This window comes from Halichoeres trimaculatus, unplaced genomic scaffold (genome assembly GCF_033239565.1).
Source record: "Halichoeres trimaculatus isolate MK-OKI-2021-1 unplaced genomic scaffold, fHalTri1.1 fHalTri1_scaffold_9, whole genome shotgun sequence".
In the NCBI taxonomy this organism is placed as follows: Eukaryota; Metazoa; Chordata; class Actinopteri; order Labriformes; family Labridae; genus Halichoeres; species Halichoeres trimaculatus.
This window is the reverse complement of record NW_027437188.1, coordinates 15,343,042-15,358,023: the sequence shown is the minus strand read 5'-3', so window position 1 is coordinate 15,358,023 and position 14,982 is coordinate 15,343,042. Positions and strand designations below refer to the sequence as shown.

The window sequence follows — 14,982 nt, the reverse complement described above, 5'->3', positions numbered from 1 at the left end:
CCTCCACTGCGGCGCTGCTGCGATCAAGAATCCACCACCGTTGATGGTCTGATTACAAAAAAAAGTCAAAATTGACTATTAAAAAGGAATTCAAATACATCCGTAAAGGAGAGATTTATTTAAATAAATCAAAGTTTTAATCAATTTTGAAAATATATTTTATATCGGATATATAAAGTAATGTCTTGTTAATTAAAGGCAACACGGATGGAAATCAGGTCAGATTGCCTGATTTAAAATGTAGATTTGATGTAGATAAATTGAGTAATTTATTTAGATAAAAACGAATTGCTCTCTTTAGAATCAATCCCACCCAACTAAACGTAAAAAATTCTAGATTAGCTATTTATCATATCTGGTTGTCCACGTTCACAGAAATGAGTAAAGTTTACAGTTTTCATGCTCTAGTGCACAGTTGAATCAGGATAACCGTGATACGAATACATTTTCAAAGACCAGCAGTTTTTTCCATCAATGCGAGCTCTCTTTCATGAAGGTAACAGGGGATCAACAGAATAAATGTGCTATAAAAATAATGTGTTTTATCTTTTTGAGATGTTTTGAACAATTCATGGGTTTTATAACTGGATATTAAGAGTTACATGGATTGATTATAAGATGATTATCTTTCTCTGGGGTACTTTTTATGTTTTCCTTCCCTTTTTTTTTTTTGTCTTTTTGTTGATCAGAAACTCCAGAGAAACTGGACAAGTCAATCTACAGAATGACGAATCTACCTGTTAAACTGTGAAACACCCTTTTAACAATTAAAAAGCAGTGATTCAGAAGATCATATTCAAGCGCAGTCTCTGGCTACAACTCTGAAAACACACGTGATCCACAACTCTGTACGATGATCAAAAATAAAAGGGTATAAAATAAACTGTTAATAAACATGACTGAATGACTCTTACGCTGACCTTTATGATTAATTAAGATGTACTGCTGTTACCATAAGATGTTAAACTGTGATGAAGTTGTGTGTGAGTAAAGACCACAGAAGACAGACGGGTACAGCAAGTGCAACCCAATGACGCTTCCGTGCTCTTATTTTGAAAGAAAAAAACGGATGTTGTTCCATTTTCCGGAAATCACAAGTCAGAGCCGGGGAAGATGGCGTCCCAGCAGCAACCCGGCGGACCTATGGCACAACCTGGATTACAACAACCCACTACATTACAACAGCAACAACAACAGCAGCAGCAACTTAGCCAACAGCAGGACTTTGACCCTGTTCATAGATTTAAGATGTTAATACCACAGCTGAAGGAGAGCCTGCAGGTAATTAAACCCGTGTACACAAATCGTCTTGTTCAGACGATTAATTGAAATGCCGTTTTACAACTTTATTAAATACGTTATATGCTGAAAGTAGGTGTTGTGGTGCCGCTATACTGTATTTATTTTCTATATTTTCAGAATTTGATGAAGATTGCATCCCTCAATTTGTCCCATAACACATCAATCGACAACGGCATGTAAGTTGCTTTAAGGTTTCACTTCAACACCGTTAAAGAAGGATACAATTATCATTTAGTCTCTTAATCATTTGCCCTTTTTCTCCGTTCCCATTTTCTCCTCCACTAGAAAAAGCAGCGACACCTCTGTGCAGCGCTTTGATAAAAGCCTGGAGGAGTTTTATGCCCTGTGCGATCAACTGGAGCTGTGCTTGGTAAGAGTAAACACGTCACACACAAACACGCATGTCACTCTGATTTAGTGTTGGGCCGAAGGCTGGGTCACTTTGATCTTTACTGATTACCAAAGATTAAATTGAGTACATTTCTTTATTTCACTTTGAATATATTACAAGTACTTTCGGTAGTTTAACAGCTTAAACATATAGTTTACTAAAGGTGGTAGGAATAAGACATTGTGCCCGTTATGAATTGACTAGCTTTAGAGATTATCTTTGAAATCATTCAATGGAGTAATAGTGATAATCTTAACAATGCTTCTCGACAAGTTTAAAAAATGTCAACAGTAGATGTTGGTTCAAACCTAATCGTATTAAAATATTAACAAACTGACATTGTTTCTCTTTCTAGCGACTGGCATATGAGTGTCTCTCCCAGAGCATTGATAGTGCCAAACATTCACCCAACCTGGTACCGACAGCCACCAAGCCAGACACGGTGCAGACCGAGTCCATGTCTTATGCCCAATACCTTGGTATGATCAAGTCTCAGATATCCTGCGCCAAAGATATCCACAATGCTTTGCTGGAGTGTTCTAAGAAGATCGCAGGAAAGGGACAGCCTCAGGGAATCATGTAGACTTGGACCTGACTCACCCCAAACTTTTTTGCTTATCCTGTCAGCTAAAGAATGATGTAAGATTTCAAGTTTTTTCAAATCTTGTATTGAAATGCTATTTTAGTTTTGATGCTGTTCTCCTTCTCATGATCTTGTTTTTTTTTAAAACACTTTTGTTAATTATCTCTTGTTTTCTTGCAACTGCTGTGTAAATACTCCCCTGATAAAGTCCTTTCCTGAAATTGACCAGCAGGTGGAGGTAGAAGTGCACCCACCAGCTTGTTATTCACATGTCTTTTGTAGCCTACTTGTATTTAATATTAAAACCTGTCCATTATTACACTTGCTTCCTCTTCCTTCAAGATGCAAAATGTGAGACCTATCTGTCAATAACAGCTTTATCAAGGAGAATGTAATGTAACTGCATGATTGATATGAGTTAAGTGCATCAGGTACTGGAGTGACGATGTAAATGCACTAGATCTTTTCCAGAGTAGTAGTGAGAGGTTAAACACAAAAATTACAGAGAGTAAAAGTATCTTTCTGATAAAGACTCAGGGTTGCCATTCAAGATACTTGCAACACTGTGGTCTTTGCACGGTGTATCCCTTGACTGACTGAGGACTCATCCTAAAATATACACTGATCTGTGCCAAACTATTGGTCAGAGGTTCTTAGATAGTCCTATCTGTATGTGGAAGGCAGCTTAGAGATAAATTAAGGCTGATACACAAGCACGTGGGCTTGCAGCTGTGAAACATCTCAGTCCATTCTGACTTACTGACAAGTGCTCTGGTCCAAAAATATCACCCCCACAACACTACCAAACAGACAGGGGAGCGTCATCACAATACATCCTCTTATAACACCAGTATTATAACAGTATTACATAAATGCAGTGAATTAATAAACCACTGGTTTAACATAAAAAATAAATAACTGGTTCTTCAGGCACAATTAAAAATAACGCTTGTAAATATTAAATTAAAGAACATTTAAATCTTTATGTTTTCATGTTTTATTTTTATACAGCAGTTCATGTTAGCACACATCTTACATTAAAAGCATGAAAAAATATACAAGATCAAGGCCATAATTGCTGAGAATATCCAGTCATGTCAAGAACTCATTGTGCCATGCAGCACAGTTATCAGTTGAAAAACAAAGTCACATATAAAAAGGGAAAAGTACATTTTTCTTTATACAAAGGTTACAGAAGATACAATATATATAGAACTTGAGCATCAGGGACAAGACAATACAGTGACAAATAAAAGTAAACCCTTTCTGAGTGCATTAGATGATTTGAAACACTAAAGTAACTACACTTTGTGTCATTTAGCAGTCTGAGTATTACATGAGAGCCTGATTGCTTTTTGAATTTCAAAGTGTTACGACAAGCTGTGCCTTAGACCCTTCATCACATGCTGAGGTTTGTCCTGTATTGAATTTTATCTCTTTTAAAACTATTCCATTCATAGAAACACAACTTTCCCCAGTGTCAGCAAGCCGCGAGTGAAATATTAATCACATTCCTTTAACCCATTCTTTCTAAGCATGCCAGACTTTTATTTCATTACATATAGATTTAGAATTTCTGCTAACTTGTTTCCCATAGTCTCTTATGTAATTTAATTGCACTTCTGGTGCCCCCTGCCTGTTTTTATGAAACCAGGGTCAGTGTGTGTGTGTGTGTGTGTGCGTGTGTGTGTGTGTGTGCGTGTGCGTGTGTGTGTGCGTGTGTGTGTGTGTGTGTGTGTGTACATATCACAAGACTGATCTGTTTAATGCCTTGCTTAATGACTTTAATAAGCCCAGAGATGGATGTTTTCACTGCTTTGCAGAGTCTGAGAATTTCACAGTGCCCTTCCTCTCAGTCTTCCCCTCAGTCCTCCCCTCAGTCTTGCCCTCAGTCTTGACCTCAGTCTTGCCCTTTGGTTTGTCTCTGTGAAAAACAAAACAAAACATAAAGCTGTTAGTAACAACCAAAACTATACTATTTTCAGAACCATCATGATCACTGTACTCATATAACATATCACTATAGAGAGAGAGCATGTGATAAATACCTGTGTGCCTGCTCAGGACCAGTGAGAGCTGCCCTGTGGACCCCCCGGAGTCGAGGCTCTGCCCGATGAGACATGGGAGCAGAAGACTGGAACTTGGATACCTCCTCCTGCCACTCTGAGTCAAAAGTCTGAGCCTCAGCTGTGGGTTGATGATCAGGATCAAGTTAGAAATACTTGAGACGGTTGAAGTCACTGTGGTTCATTATTTTATTCAACTGTGTAGCTTCTGTAACATCCAAAACAAACATAACTGAGGACAGACTATCAAAGAGTACAAAGTAGCCGTTGGCATCAACGTACATTCATCCATATTCTGAAAGTCCTGGTTAAACTCCTTCTCTCCTGTCTTTTTGTTGTATTTCTTCTCAACGACATGTCCCCTGTCCTGGATGTGGTGACCAATGGACATCTTCTCCACCCCGCTTTCGGAGTCTTTGAGTGAGTGTCTTGTCTCCTTAATCTGGTGAAGAAACAAAAAAATACCAAAGCCAGAAATAAGCAGTCAATATCCTGTGGAAAAGTAGAGCTGCTGGTTTGACTGATCAATACAAGTAGGACTGAATGAGTGATTTATTCACAGACAGATCAACTTCCAAATCTCAGTGTACGTGACTGTGCAACTCTAATGTACTGTGATAAAATGCAGGGACACAGGTCAGGTGATGGGAACTTACCCCTCCAGGGGCACGGCGTGTCGATGAGGATGCCTGGAAGACCTTGGGAGGCTCATTTCCAACTTTGGAATATGTCATGACTGATGAGGAGCTGAACGAGTGGATGTTTGAATCTGAGGACATGTTCTCCTGAAACACACAAACACACATGGTTGTGGAACAACAGGTCATGTACCGCTACGGAAAATAAAATGGCACTAAATCATTCGATGAGTGGACTCACAAAGTTCCTGTGCATGTCCTCCATCCTGTTTCTCATGTTGGACATCATGCTGTCAAACATGCCAAAAGGGTTCCTCATCATTTCCTGATAAACATAAAAGAAAAAGAGTCGTAAGAGTTAAAACAGCCAGACACATGTTCACTGAGTATTAACAGCCTGCTAACCCCTCCATGTGTGCACAGAGCACAGAGAGCTAAATGTGTCATGCAATCTGTGCCATCTGGGACACGTACATTCACATTTTAACACTTCATGTGACCCAGTGACATTCATAACAGTAAACCAAATCAGCATGCAAAGAAAAATATTTAGTTCTGTGTTTTTTCTGCGGTTGCTCTACATTTTTACAGCCTAAAAGAATCCCTAGTTACCTCACACTGGTGTTTGAGAAACCTTTATTTCAGTCTCTATCTGAAACACTTCATTTTAGCTACTGTCTCTTTAAGGCTCCCTGCTCCTCAAAACCCCTTTCCTCTGATGCGCCATGGGTCGACCTTGGTGTTCAAGGCCCACCTATCCAATGTGTCATGAACCAGTCAGGAAATCCAAATTGTTCAGATGCTCAAATCAATAACAGGGTTTGAGGTTAAACATGATTTCTGTACAATATATCTTCAGGAATTTGACATCCACAAACAATTCATAGGATTTGTATCTGATTAAGATAATGCTGGCAACCAGCTAAAAAATGTGGCTAACAACAGAAACCCCAACAAAAGACCACTGGATTGGAACTGTGACATGGAAAAGCTGACTTTCTCCCTTAACCCTTGTATGGACAAGTTTAATAACTATAGGGGAATGGACCTCCATCACAAAGTGTGATCTATAAAAATGCATATGTATGTTGAAGCATAATAGCCCCCTCTAGTGTGCATTGGAGATCCCTGTGGTTGAAATTGGGCCCTGCTTTGGTTTGACTTGCACTCCTCCAACTAAGATGTACAGTCGTGGCCAAAAGTTTTGAGAATGGCACAAATTTTGGTTTTCACACAGTTTGCTGCCTCAGTTCTTTTGGTGGCAGTTTGTATTAACTCTACAATGTGACAAATGATCAGATAAATTGCAATTAACTGAAAACTCATCCCATGCCATGAAAAATGACCTAATCACAAAAATCTCGTTAGCTCAGGAGAAAAGGTTAATGAGCTGGTATCACTCTGTCATGCTTCTTCTGAAGAGCAGACTGGTTGCTACAAAAGGGTAGTGGTGCTTTAAAGTTTTCTTCTGTTCACCATGGTAATTTCAAAGGAAACCTGCAGTCATTGTTGCATTGCATCAAAAGGGTTTGACAGGCAAGGACAATGCTGCTTGTAAGATAGCACCCCAATCAACCATTTATCAAATCACCAGAGTGGTTCAATTGCAGTGACAAAGACTTCTGGGCACCCAAGAAAGTCAGGCAGGTGCCAGGACCATGTCCAGAAGAGGTTCATCACCAGCGCAGAGCTTGCTCAGGAATGGCAGAGAGTAGGTGTGAGAGCATCTGAATGCACGGTGAGACAAAGGTCTTTGGAGGATGACTTTGTGTCAAGAAGAGTAGCAGAGCCGCCACTCTGACATTCTGCAGGAAGTATGGGGATTGGACTGCAGAGGACTTAGTCTGATGAAGCCCCCTTCAGGAAAAGGTGAGTGCTACCATGAGTCCTGTGTCTTGCCAGCAATGAACCTGACACCGTTTATGTGTAGCGTTGCTTGTCATCCAGGGGAGTGGATTTGCTCGAAATGTTGCCTAAAAACACTGCCATTAATAAAGAATGGTAGCAAACATCCTCTAAGGGCAACTTCTCCCAGTGATCCAGGAGCATGAACAGTGTTTTTTCTAGCATGATGAGGAAGTGATCACCCAGTGGCTCGTTGAACAAAACATTTAAATTTTGGGTCCATGGACAGGAAACTCCTAGATCTCAATCCCATTGAGAACCTGAGTTCAATCCTCAAAAAGAGAAGGTGAACAAAAAATGACCCACATGCTGTGATCAACTCCAGGTACTGAATAGACAAGAATGGGTCACCATCATTCAAGATTCTCCCCAGAAAATGATATCAGCATGCAGAGGCAAATCGCAGAAATCTCAAAGAAGAAGATTAAACACTGTAAATATCAATAAGAAGTTAACACAAGTATGGCATGCTTTTAATTTGACTTCATTACACCATATAAACATCTAACAAAGGATTCTAAAACAAATGTGGCAGCAAACTTTGTGGAAACCCAAATTTGTGCCATTCTTTAAACTTTTGGCCACAGCTGTACAGTACCTTCTTAACGCTAAAAAAGAACTGTATGGATGTACAATAGGAACTATCTTTGGACATATGAGGACACAGACTGACCTTACAAAAGGATGCAGAAGAGAAACTGGTACAGACTAGAATGAACTAAGTCCTAACCCTACCCTTTCTGATTTGATGTTGTAAGGCAAAAATGTGACTTTTTGACCTTATTGTTTTTTTTTCTAGTTTTGTCTGTAAGTATGCATTCCTGTACTTTTTTCAGTTGTGTAAATTTGTGCCCCTTTTTGTGTCTCATAACGTGTAAAATTCAGTGTTCAGTTTGAAAAATAGAACCAGTTCGGAAGTCCTAATGCAGTGACCTAATGATTTTAGCAAATCTCGAGGAGATCTGCACACATTTAGTTTGGAAATCCAGCATGATCATTTTTTATTCATATTCACAATATAGAAAAGCCCTAATATTCCCTTTTTAATTTCCACTAATAAGTTACTTAGCTTTCTACATGACCCCTTAATGCCTCCCAGTCACCAGCAGCAACCCCCACTATATACGGTTTTAACTCTCCTCCTTTATCACCAGGTTAGGATACTACCAATAACCATAAGGGAACAAAGGAGAGGGAGATAGATACAAATAGATAAGTGACAGGCCTTGTGCTCCAACTCCCTTAAACTCAGGGAAGTTCAGGGAAAGAGAAGGGATAGAGATAGAGGGAAACTATATTTGAAGACATGTTAGGAAGAGGACAATGAAGGCGGGAGCAGGTCAATACGTTTTCTTAAAGATTTAAGATTTTAAACAAGTAATTGAGACCCTTTTTAACATTATCTAGTACCAGCATCTTACATGTCATGAAAAGTAGATCACTGAAAGTTGGCAAAACCAAATCAATGTTTAAATGACTCATCGTTAGTGCTGCATGATTCTGGCAAAAATGTGAGTCATGATTTTTTTTTGCTCAGAACTGAGACCACGATTCTCTGGCATGATTTTTTTTCACAAAATGTTTTTTGTACTGATTAACTTAAACAAAAAAAGTACTGAAATGGTCATTCATGGGTATTCATAAGATTTTACTGTTATCAATGTCCTTATTAATTGGATTTTTCATCAATTCCATTCATTCCTCTTGTGTATATTCTCTGTATTAAAAGTCAACTTTACAGGTTTCCTGCCAACAATATTTTATTGAGTGTATGAGTAAAAAAGTATGAAATTGGCCAATGGGTCTGGATATCTCTGAACATAAATAAATGAAAATGAAAAATTGTTTTGATATACGTGATTGATTAAAGTAGGCCATCAAGTGTCTTAATTGTTCAAATAAATGCAGGCAAATGTTTTACTGACAGGAAGATGTAAGAAAAAAAGTTACATGCAGGCTGATGGCTGATAAAATAACTATGGCTCATTGCTATAAAGGTTTCAGTGTTGTTTATATAGAGCAGAAGGGTAGCGTTTCAAATGAAGCCCGTAAAATAAAATGCTGAAGAATAGTCCATGTTTAGTAACAACATCACATACATGTGTGAATCAAGATTGCGAACTTTTAACAATTAATTGTGCAGCCCTGCTCATCATTATGATAAAAAAAATGAGTATGATGAAAATAGTGAGTGATGGAAGTTTGTGTGCCAGTGTCAGTTTTGAGTGACTGCTGAGGAAAAACTTGGATCTCTTCATGAACCACTTCATACAGTCAGTAAAAGGCCGATCATGCACTTAGTATGGGTTTAAAAATGAGAATCATCCAGCAGTCAAACAGACAACTCCACTGACCGTGTTGTCGGCACTGCCAAAAGGCAACAATGAGCGGCTCATATCCTAAGGAATAAAACAGTTTAAAAACACAGTATGTTTCATTGCATACACACGTGTAAAAGCACGCTTTCACATATTTGTTGAGGTTCCTGTAAGCTTTCGTGTTGTCTTACATCTGTCACTAAGCCCTTGACACAACTACACAGCTCCCCCCAGCCTTAAGTGCAACTCTTCAAGGCCATGAACCCTCTGGGAGTGCGGCCATGAAGAGGAGACATGCAAGTGAGGAGGGGGGCCTGCTGCAGCCTCAATTCAGACCCTGTGTTCTCGAGGCCAAGACAGCAGGTGTTTATGACCCGCAGCCCTGGATAAGCATCTCACCAGCCATTGCTATGCGGCTGTGTGTGTGTGTGAATGTATTTTTTGAGGTTGTGATGCACTGGGGTATTGTGCGTAATCAGTGAGGTGTTGAATGACTTGTGTTCCATGTGTAATTGGGCTGCATTGCCGGAGATTAGAGTGGGTTTAACACTGAAACTGAGCCTCATTCTGGGAAGGCAGCAATGGGCTGGACTGACCCGTCAGGACGTGGATCTAACACAGGTCAGAGAGTCCAAGGCTGCTCTCTCAGCTCTTTTTAAATGTCAAGCTGATGTAAAACGCTTCTATCACTATCTATGAAGCCTCACAGCCTATTTTATCCCAGAGTGGCATGTATGAACTAATAAATGCCGGTTACATATCTGCCAGTATTATATTTAGACTGTGGCACAGAGGAGGAGAGATTGAGGGTGCAAAATAAAGAACATGGACCCAGTGGTCTTAAACACATTATTTTAGGCTGTCTGGACAACTGCAGATTGACATTCACTTTCTGTCTCTCTGTCAGTCTGATATTGAATCAGCCACTGTGCCCTCAGAGAGAGGCTGCTCCTGGAGGAGATATGAGTTACACCGTGGCAGACATGTTCTGTCGATATGATTCATACTTAAAAGGAGAAGTGAGGTTACTGTGAAGCTCAATAGGAAGCTGTGCTTCACTGAGGAGTAGGAGGAATATTGTTTAATATGTTTTTCTGACTACTAGACCTCAAATGTTCTAAAGGGGCACTGAGTATGATAATGGAGATTATGGTATTTTCAAAGTGGCTCTGGGTTGAATCAGGGCTGAATAAACTTCTTAATCCCACTATGCAGAGCCTTCTTTCTCACTTTTGTTTCATTTAAAGGATAAGGCTGATGATGAATCTCAAAAAAAAAAAAAAAAACACAACATCATCATTATCTACTCTGTTCATGACCTTTAGCCTCTGCTCCACCAGGTAGTTCAGATCAAACTGCATCAACAAAGAAAGAACAGCCAGCTCATAATGGCGGGTGTTAGTTATTCAGCAGAGCTTTTATAAACAAGTGCTTGTATGAATGAGAGCTTTGAAAGGTGATATAAACCAGGTATTAGCTATTGGCAGGAGACTGGGAAATGTGAGAACTTTGGAAGGCAACACAGGGATTGTTTTCCCACTGGGAATACAAGACACATTAAGTCTTCCAGTATTCTATGTGTGTGTGATCCCTGTGTGTTTGCATTTGCATGCCTGCAAGTCTATGCTATTTTTTTATGCTGTGACTTTGTGTAATAGTGCTTGTCAGCGCTTTTGTAAGCGTATTTTATACAGTGTGTGTATGTGTTTGTGTGTGTATCAGTGCACTTTTGAGTGGACATTTGCGCCTGTGATATTGGACGGCAATATGAGACTGGTCTGTCTGTCTGTCATCTGGCTGCTAAAGCATCAGCCTTGCCAAGGCATGTCCTGCCAAACAGATGGACTGAAAGAGCCACAATAAGAAAGCAGAGTGTCCATGACATCCCCACATATGCCTTTAAAAGCCACCAACAGCACAGCACCCAAGCTTCAGCCGTCTGACCACTGCTGGGCACCAAAGACTGCTTTTATCTTCATATGGATGAGTGTGAGGGTGTCAGACATCTGAGTCATGTGATAATATCTCAAACTAGGTCCTATGTGTCCAGCCATAGAGTTGGTAGACTGGTGTAAAAATGAACAAATAAGCCTGGGGATCAAACAGGCCAAACAAATACAGCTGTTTTTAATCTCTTGTATGTAGCCAAACTCTAACACTCATGGTATGGTTGGGCTTGATGCAAAGCACAGCTCCATTTCACTTGCTGAGGCAATCCACTGTATTAATATGTGACCATTTTCCTTAGATGTCTTAGATGAAAAGTCAGCTGGCAGTAAAAACAGGCCATATTTTAAGGCGAATATAAAATATGTGGTAACCATAAACTATATAATGATATAATGAACATGGTTTCCGCAACATCATCAGTCTGTTTCTGAAAACGCAAATGAGCTGGTGTGGCCATATTGGAAGTGATGTGGGCTTTAAGTCTCCACACTAACAGCAAAACAGCGGTCACATGTGCTGAGATGTGCTTCTGATTGGGTGAACTCACGACCTAAATATCTTCTTAACTGCTAGGTTAGAAAAAAATCCACCCCTTATACAGTTTGTGCTAATAGAGAAAAATTAGAGATTCAGATGGGAGACAATTTTTTTGCACCAGGCTGAAAACAAGTGTATTTTTGCTGTGAAAACTGCTTTTTTTGGCTTGGCGTGTATGTGACTTGTCTTTTTTTTGTTCCTGGTAAACAATTCAGGCCCTTCCTATTATACTGCGTAACTAACAGTAAAAAGGTCTTCCCTTACTTTCTCCGTCAGTGGTAATTTCATTTAGTAAATTGCCAAATGCTACCATTAGCTCTTGTCTGCTAATGCTAATAAAGACAGCCGGTTGCTGGTTGTCAGACCTAAATCTGAAGGAAGTTATTATCAGGGATAAAAATAGTTGCCATGAATTGAGGCATGGGACAAAGACTATGATCTAGCTTGAATATCTAATTAGAGAAGGGTTGACTGTTTTGAAAAGGTTAGCTTTTACAACACTTGATGGATTGAAACTGTCTCTGTGCTAGATAAATAAACTAAAAAAAATTCCAGACTAAATTGTTTGATGGGCACTTCATATGGGCTGTGATTTGAGCACAACTTCATAAAATAATTCCAACCTGAGACAAATGTCAATCGCAGTCATGTTTGGGCACAACCTGCATTTTTAAGTTAATATGACCACTAGTTTGAATGGGGTGAGGTCAGTATGAGCAGCTCAACACAGTACAGCAGAGAAGTGCCCTTTGGGGTGCTATCAGTTTTAGTTTTAAAGAAGTCTGTGTGTGTATAAGAAAGCAGTGTGTCAGTGGAACAATGTACTATAAATAGGGCTCCTAAGGGCCAGATATAACTGTCCTGAGAGGCTAAGGGGGTTGCCCTTCCACTAAACTAGAGACTCACATGGCCCCATACCTCTGTAAGTGGTGCTCTAGTTAAGCTACCAGTGGACAGCTTCCACTAAATCTTAGTAGACTTTGCTCTTCTACAAACACTAATCTTCTGTGATTACACGCAATGAGGAGCAGACAGACAAGGCAGTAAGAAGGCCTCAACTATATGTGCTAACTGCTGAAGCAGTGGAACCAAAGGATCCTAGGATACATGTTTGTGGGTCAGTCAGTAACTGGTCTGTGAATGCTGTGATAAACAGGGTGGAGCTTTATTTGCTGGACCCTTGGTAAAAAATAAAATTGATCAATACCTCAAAGCTGTTAAAAGACTGCTTCTAAAGATGTACTTACCCTGTGTTCATCTCTGAGTGCAAGGGATGAGCTGGGATGTTCTATCATGTCACGGCCGCGGTTTCTTCCATCCATTAAACTGGGCCCACCAAATGGCTCAGAGAAGCTCCGCATCATGTGTCGCATGTGTTCCCTGTGGGCCCTGAATGGGTCCCTGTAGCAGAGGAAAAGGGAGACAAAATGAGAAACTTATGTATAAAGGTCTCTGCAGTAAGAAGGTAGACCATGATAAAGGTTTCTCCATTGGGTAAGAATGGTGTCTACTTGTGTCAGCAAGTCTCAGTACACTGAAAGAAGATGCTTCTGTAAAATAATCCCAGCACTTTTACACTTGCCTCAGAAGTTGGCTCAAGTGTGTCCACACTAACTTGGCAGGGGTCCTCACAAGCATAGGGCAAGTAACCCAGGCTCACATTGCCAGAGTTGAACATGCTTTTTAAACCATGGTATTACATAATATTATATCTCACACTAAAACGTGGTGTATCTTTCAGGAGTTGCAAGGTTACAGGCTCCTGAAACCCAGATCAGTTGCCACTGTGTTTCAACAACAACTCAGTTGAAATGTTGCAGTAAAATTTATGAATGCAATTTAACTACGCAAAAGTTTACAAGGTGCACACTGGCAGTATTATACAACACGATGATTTAAATATACTGAAATAAATTTCACCTCTTACACTCGATTGTTTGTTTGTTTGTTTGTTTGTTTGTTTTAAAAAAAAAAAAAAACGTTAGCAACGCCAAAGAAATAAAATATGGTGGGAGCACATAGGTGTGAGACTTGATTTCTTTTTATCCATCATTACTTATTTCTGTACACTAGAACTCCCTTTTAATACAGCAGCTGACCAATTAAACTTTCAACAAACAAAAAACTTCCAAAATTAACACTTACAATAAACATAAACATTTTTTCAAACTACTTACGAAAAAAACGGATCCTCCTCAAACTCCCTGAAATGACTGTTGAACATTTTCGGGTTCTGAAGCTGTAAACAGAGACAAGGTTTATGTTTTTAGCGGAGTAATCCGTTTTAGCACAGGTTCCCCTGGTCCGCTGCTCAGGCTGGGTAAGGTTACTATGGAGGTGCTGTCATGCAGAAGGATTCAGAACTAACTCACTGTGACAACGGTCACGTGACTCAACCCCGGCCTTCTGAGTGGCTGGTTATTCACAGCTTTGAACTGGCCCCTGCCGCGGGCCAAATGTTGTGCGTGGCAGCCATGGTAACGGTGCTCTAGAAATTTCTGTTAGGACGAAATTGTACTAATCTACCACGTGCATCTTGTCAATATTATGTGTGCTTATCTTAAGAACCGTAAACTGGGCTGTGTAACCTAACTACAGCCACTTAAACCAAATCCAATCAATAAAGGAATAGGGTGAATAATGATAACACTGAATAATCCCCCTAATTATATAACTTACTTTTTATTTTTTTAAGTGACTGCAAGTAAAGTTTTACTGCGCAGAGACATTAAAACACATGGTACTAAAATTTACCCACTGTCATTCAGCATAATAGTTCCATCGTCTGAGCAACTCATCTATATGTGCTCTTTAACTTATTTTATTACAGCATTTACTATTTAGGAGTAAGTGGTAAGTTTGGGAGTGACACACTGTGTCCCAGACTCAGTATAGCATTACCATCTGGCTGTTCCACAAATAGGCCTGAGTGTTGACTCCACATTGCCTTGAATCCCTGGTCAGGAATACAGCATTGAACAAACATAAACATATGCAAACACTGATTTGAAACCAGGAAGCACACGGGGAGACAAGCAAGATGTTTTCCCCCCAATGTGCCAATGATTAAGCCCAGAAAGATAAGTTTACTTCAGGATCAGTCAGCCTACTTTTAGGTGGTTATTTATCATAGGGGTGAGTCATCTATCTGTTTCTATGAAGACCAGTGCTGTTACATGTTATCTGTCAGGAGACAGGCCTATTCTTTAACCGTTACCCACACAGGGAAAAGACATTTTACTCAAAAAATAATCACAACAATTTTTATTTTTAGTTCAGAACAAAATCACAT

At 39.7% G+C, this 14,982-nt stretch overlaps 2 protein-coding genes across 2 annotated transcripts; one reads left to right on the top strand and one right to left on the bottom strand.

Annotated features, from left to right (window-relative positions):
- The first annotated feature begins 1,065 nt into the window (after positions 1-1,065).
- med29 (mediator complex subunit 29) lies at positions 1,066-2,595 on the top strand. The gene is made up of 4 exons (XM_074680164.1): positions 1,066-1,281; positions 1,420-1,478; positions 1,588-1,672; positions 2,049-2,595. Exons 1-4 carry the CDS (start codon positions 1,114-1,116, stop codon positions 2,274-2,276), a joined length of 540 nt encoding a protein of 179 aa, XP_074536265.1. The 5' UTR covers positions 1,066-1,113; the 3' UTR covers positions 2,277-2,595.
- Positions 2,596-3,300: 705 nt separating this feature from the next.
- mlf1 (myeloid leukemia factor 1) lies at positions 3,301-14,901 on the bottom strand. The gene is made up of 7 exons (XM_074680162.1): positions 13,868-14,901; positions 12,938-13,091; positions 5,222-5,305; positions 4,999-5,127; positions 4,625-4,784; positions 4,325-4,463; positions 3,301-4,200 (listed from the first exon to the last, which is right to left on the bottom strand). Exons 1-7 carry the CDS (start codon positions 13,912-13,914, stop codon positions 4,086-4,088), a joined length of 828 nt encoding a protein of 275 aa, XP_074536263.1. The 5' UTR covers positions 13,915-14,901; the 3' UTR covers positions 3,301-4,085.
- Positions 14,902-14,982: the final 81 nt, after the last annotated feature.

What these genes read in the sequence shown, in the direction of transcription:
- med29 (XM_074680164.1), top strand. Translation starts at nt 1,114, where the DNA reads ATGGCGTCCCAGCAGCAACCCGGCGGACCTATGGCACAACCTGGATTA. An exon ending in AGCTGAAGGAGAGCCTGCAG is followed by an intron (nt 1,282 to 1,419) that starts GTAATTAAACCC and finishes CTATATTTTCAG; the next exon opens with AATTTGATGAAGATTGCATC. An exon ending in ATCAACTGGAGCTGTGCTTG is followed by an intron (nt 1,673 to 2,048) that starts GTAAGAGTAAAC and finishes TTCTCTTTCTAG; the next exon opens with CGACTGGCATATGAGTGTCT.
- mlf1 (XM_074680162.1), bottom strand. Translation starts at nt 13,914, where the DNA reads ATGTTCAACAGTCATTTCAGGGAGTTTGAGGAGGATCCGTTTTTTTC. An exon ending in CACGCCGTGCCCCTGGAGGG is followed by an intron (nt 4,785 to 4,998) that starts GTAAGTTCCCAT and finishes TTTCTTCACCAG; the next exon opens with ATTAAGGAGACAAGACACTC. An exon ending in CTTTCAGAATATGGATGAAT is followed by an intron (nt 4,464 to 4,624) that starts GTACGTTGATGC and finishes ATCAACCCACAG; the next exon opens with CTGAGGCTCAGACTTTTGAC.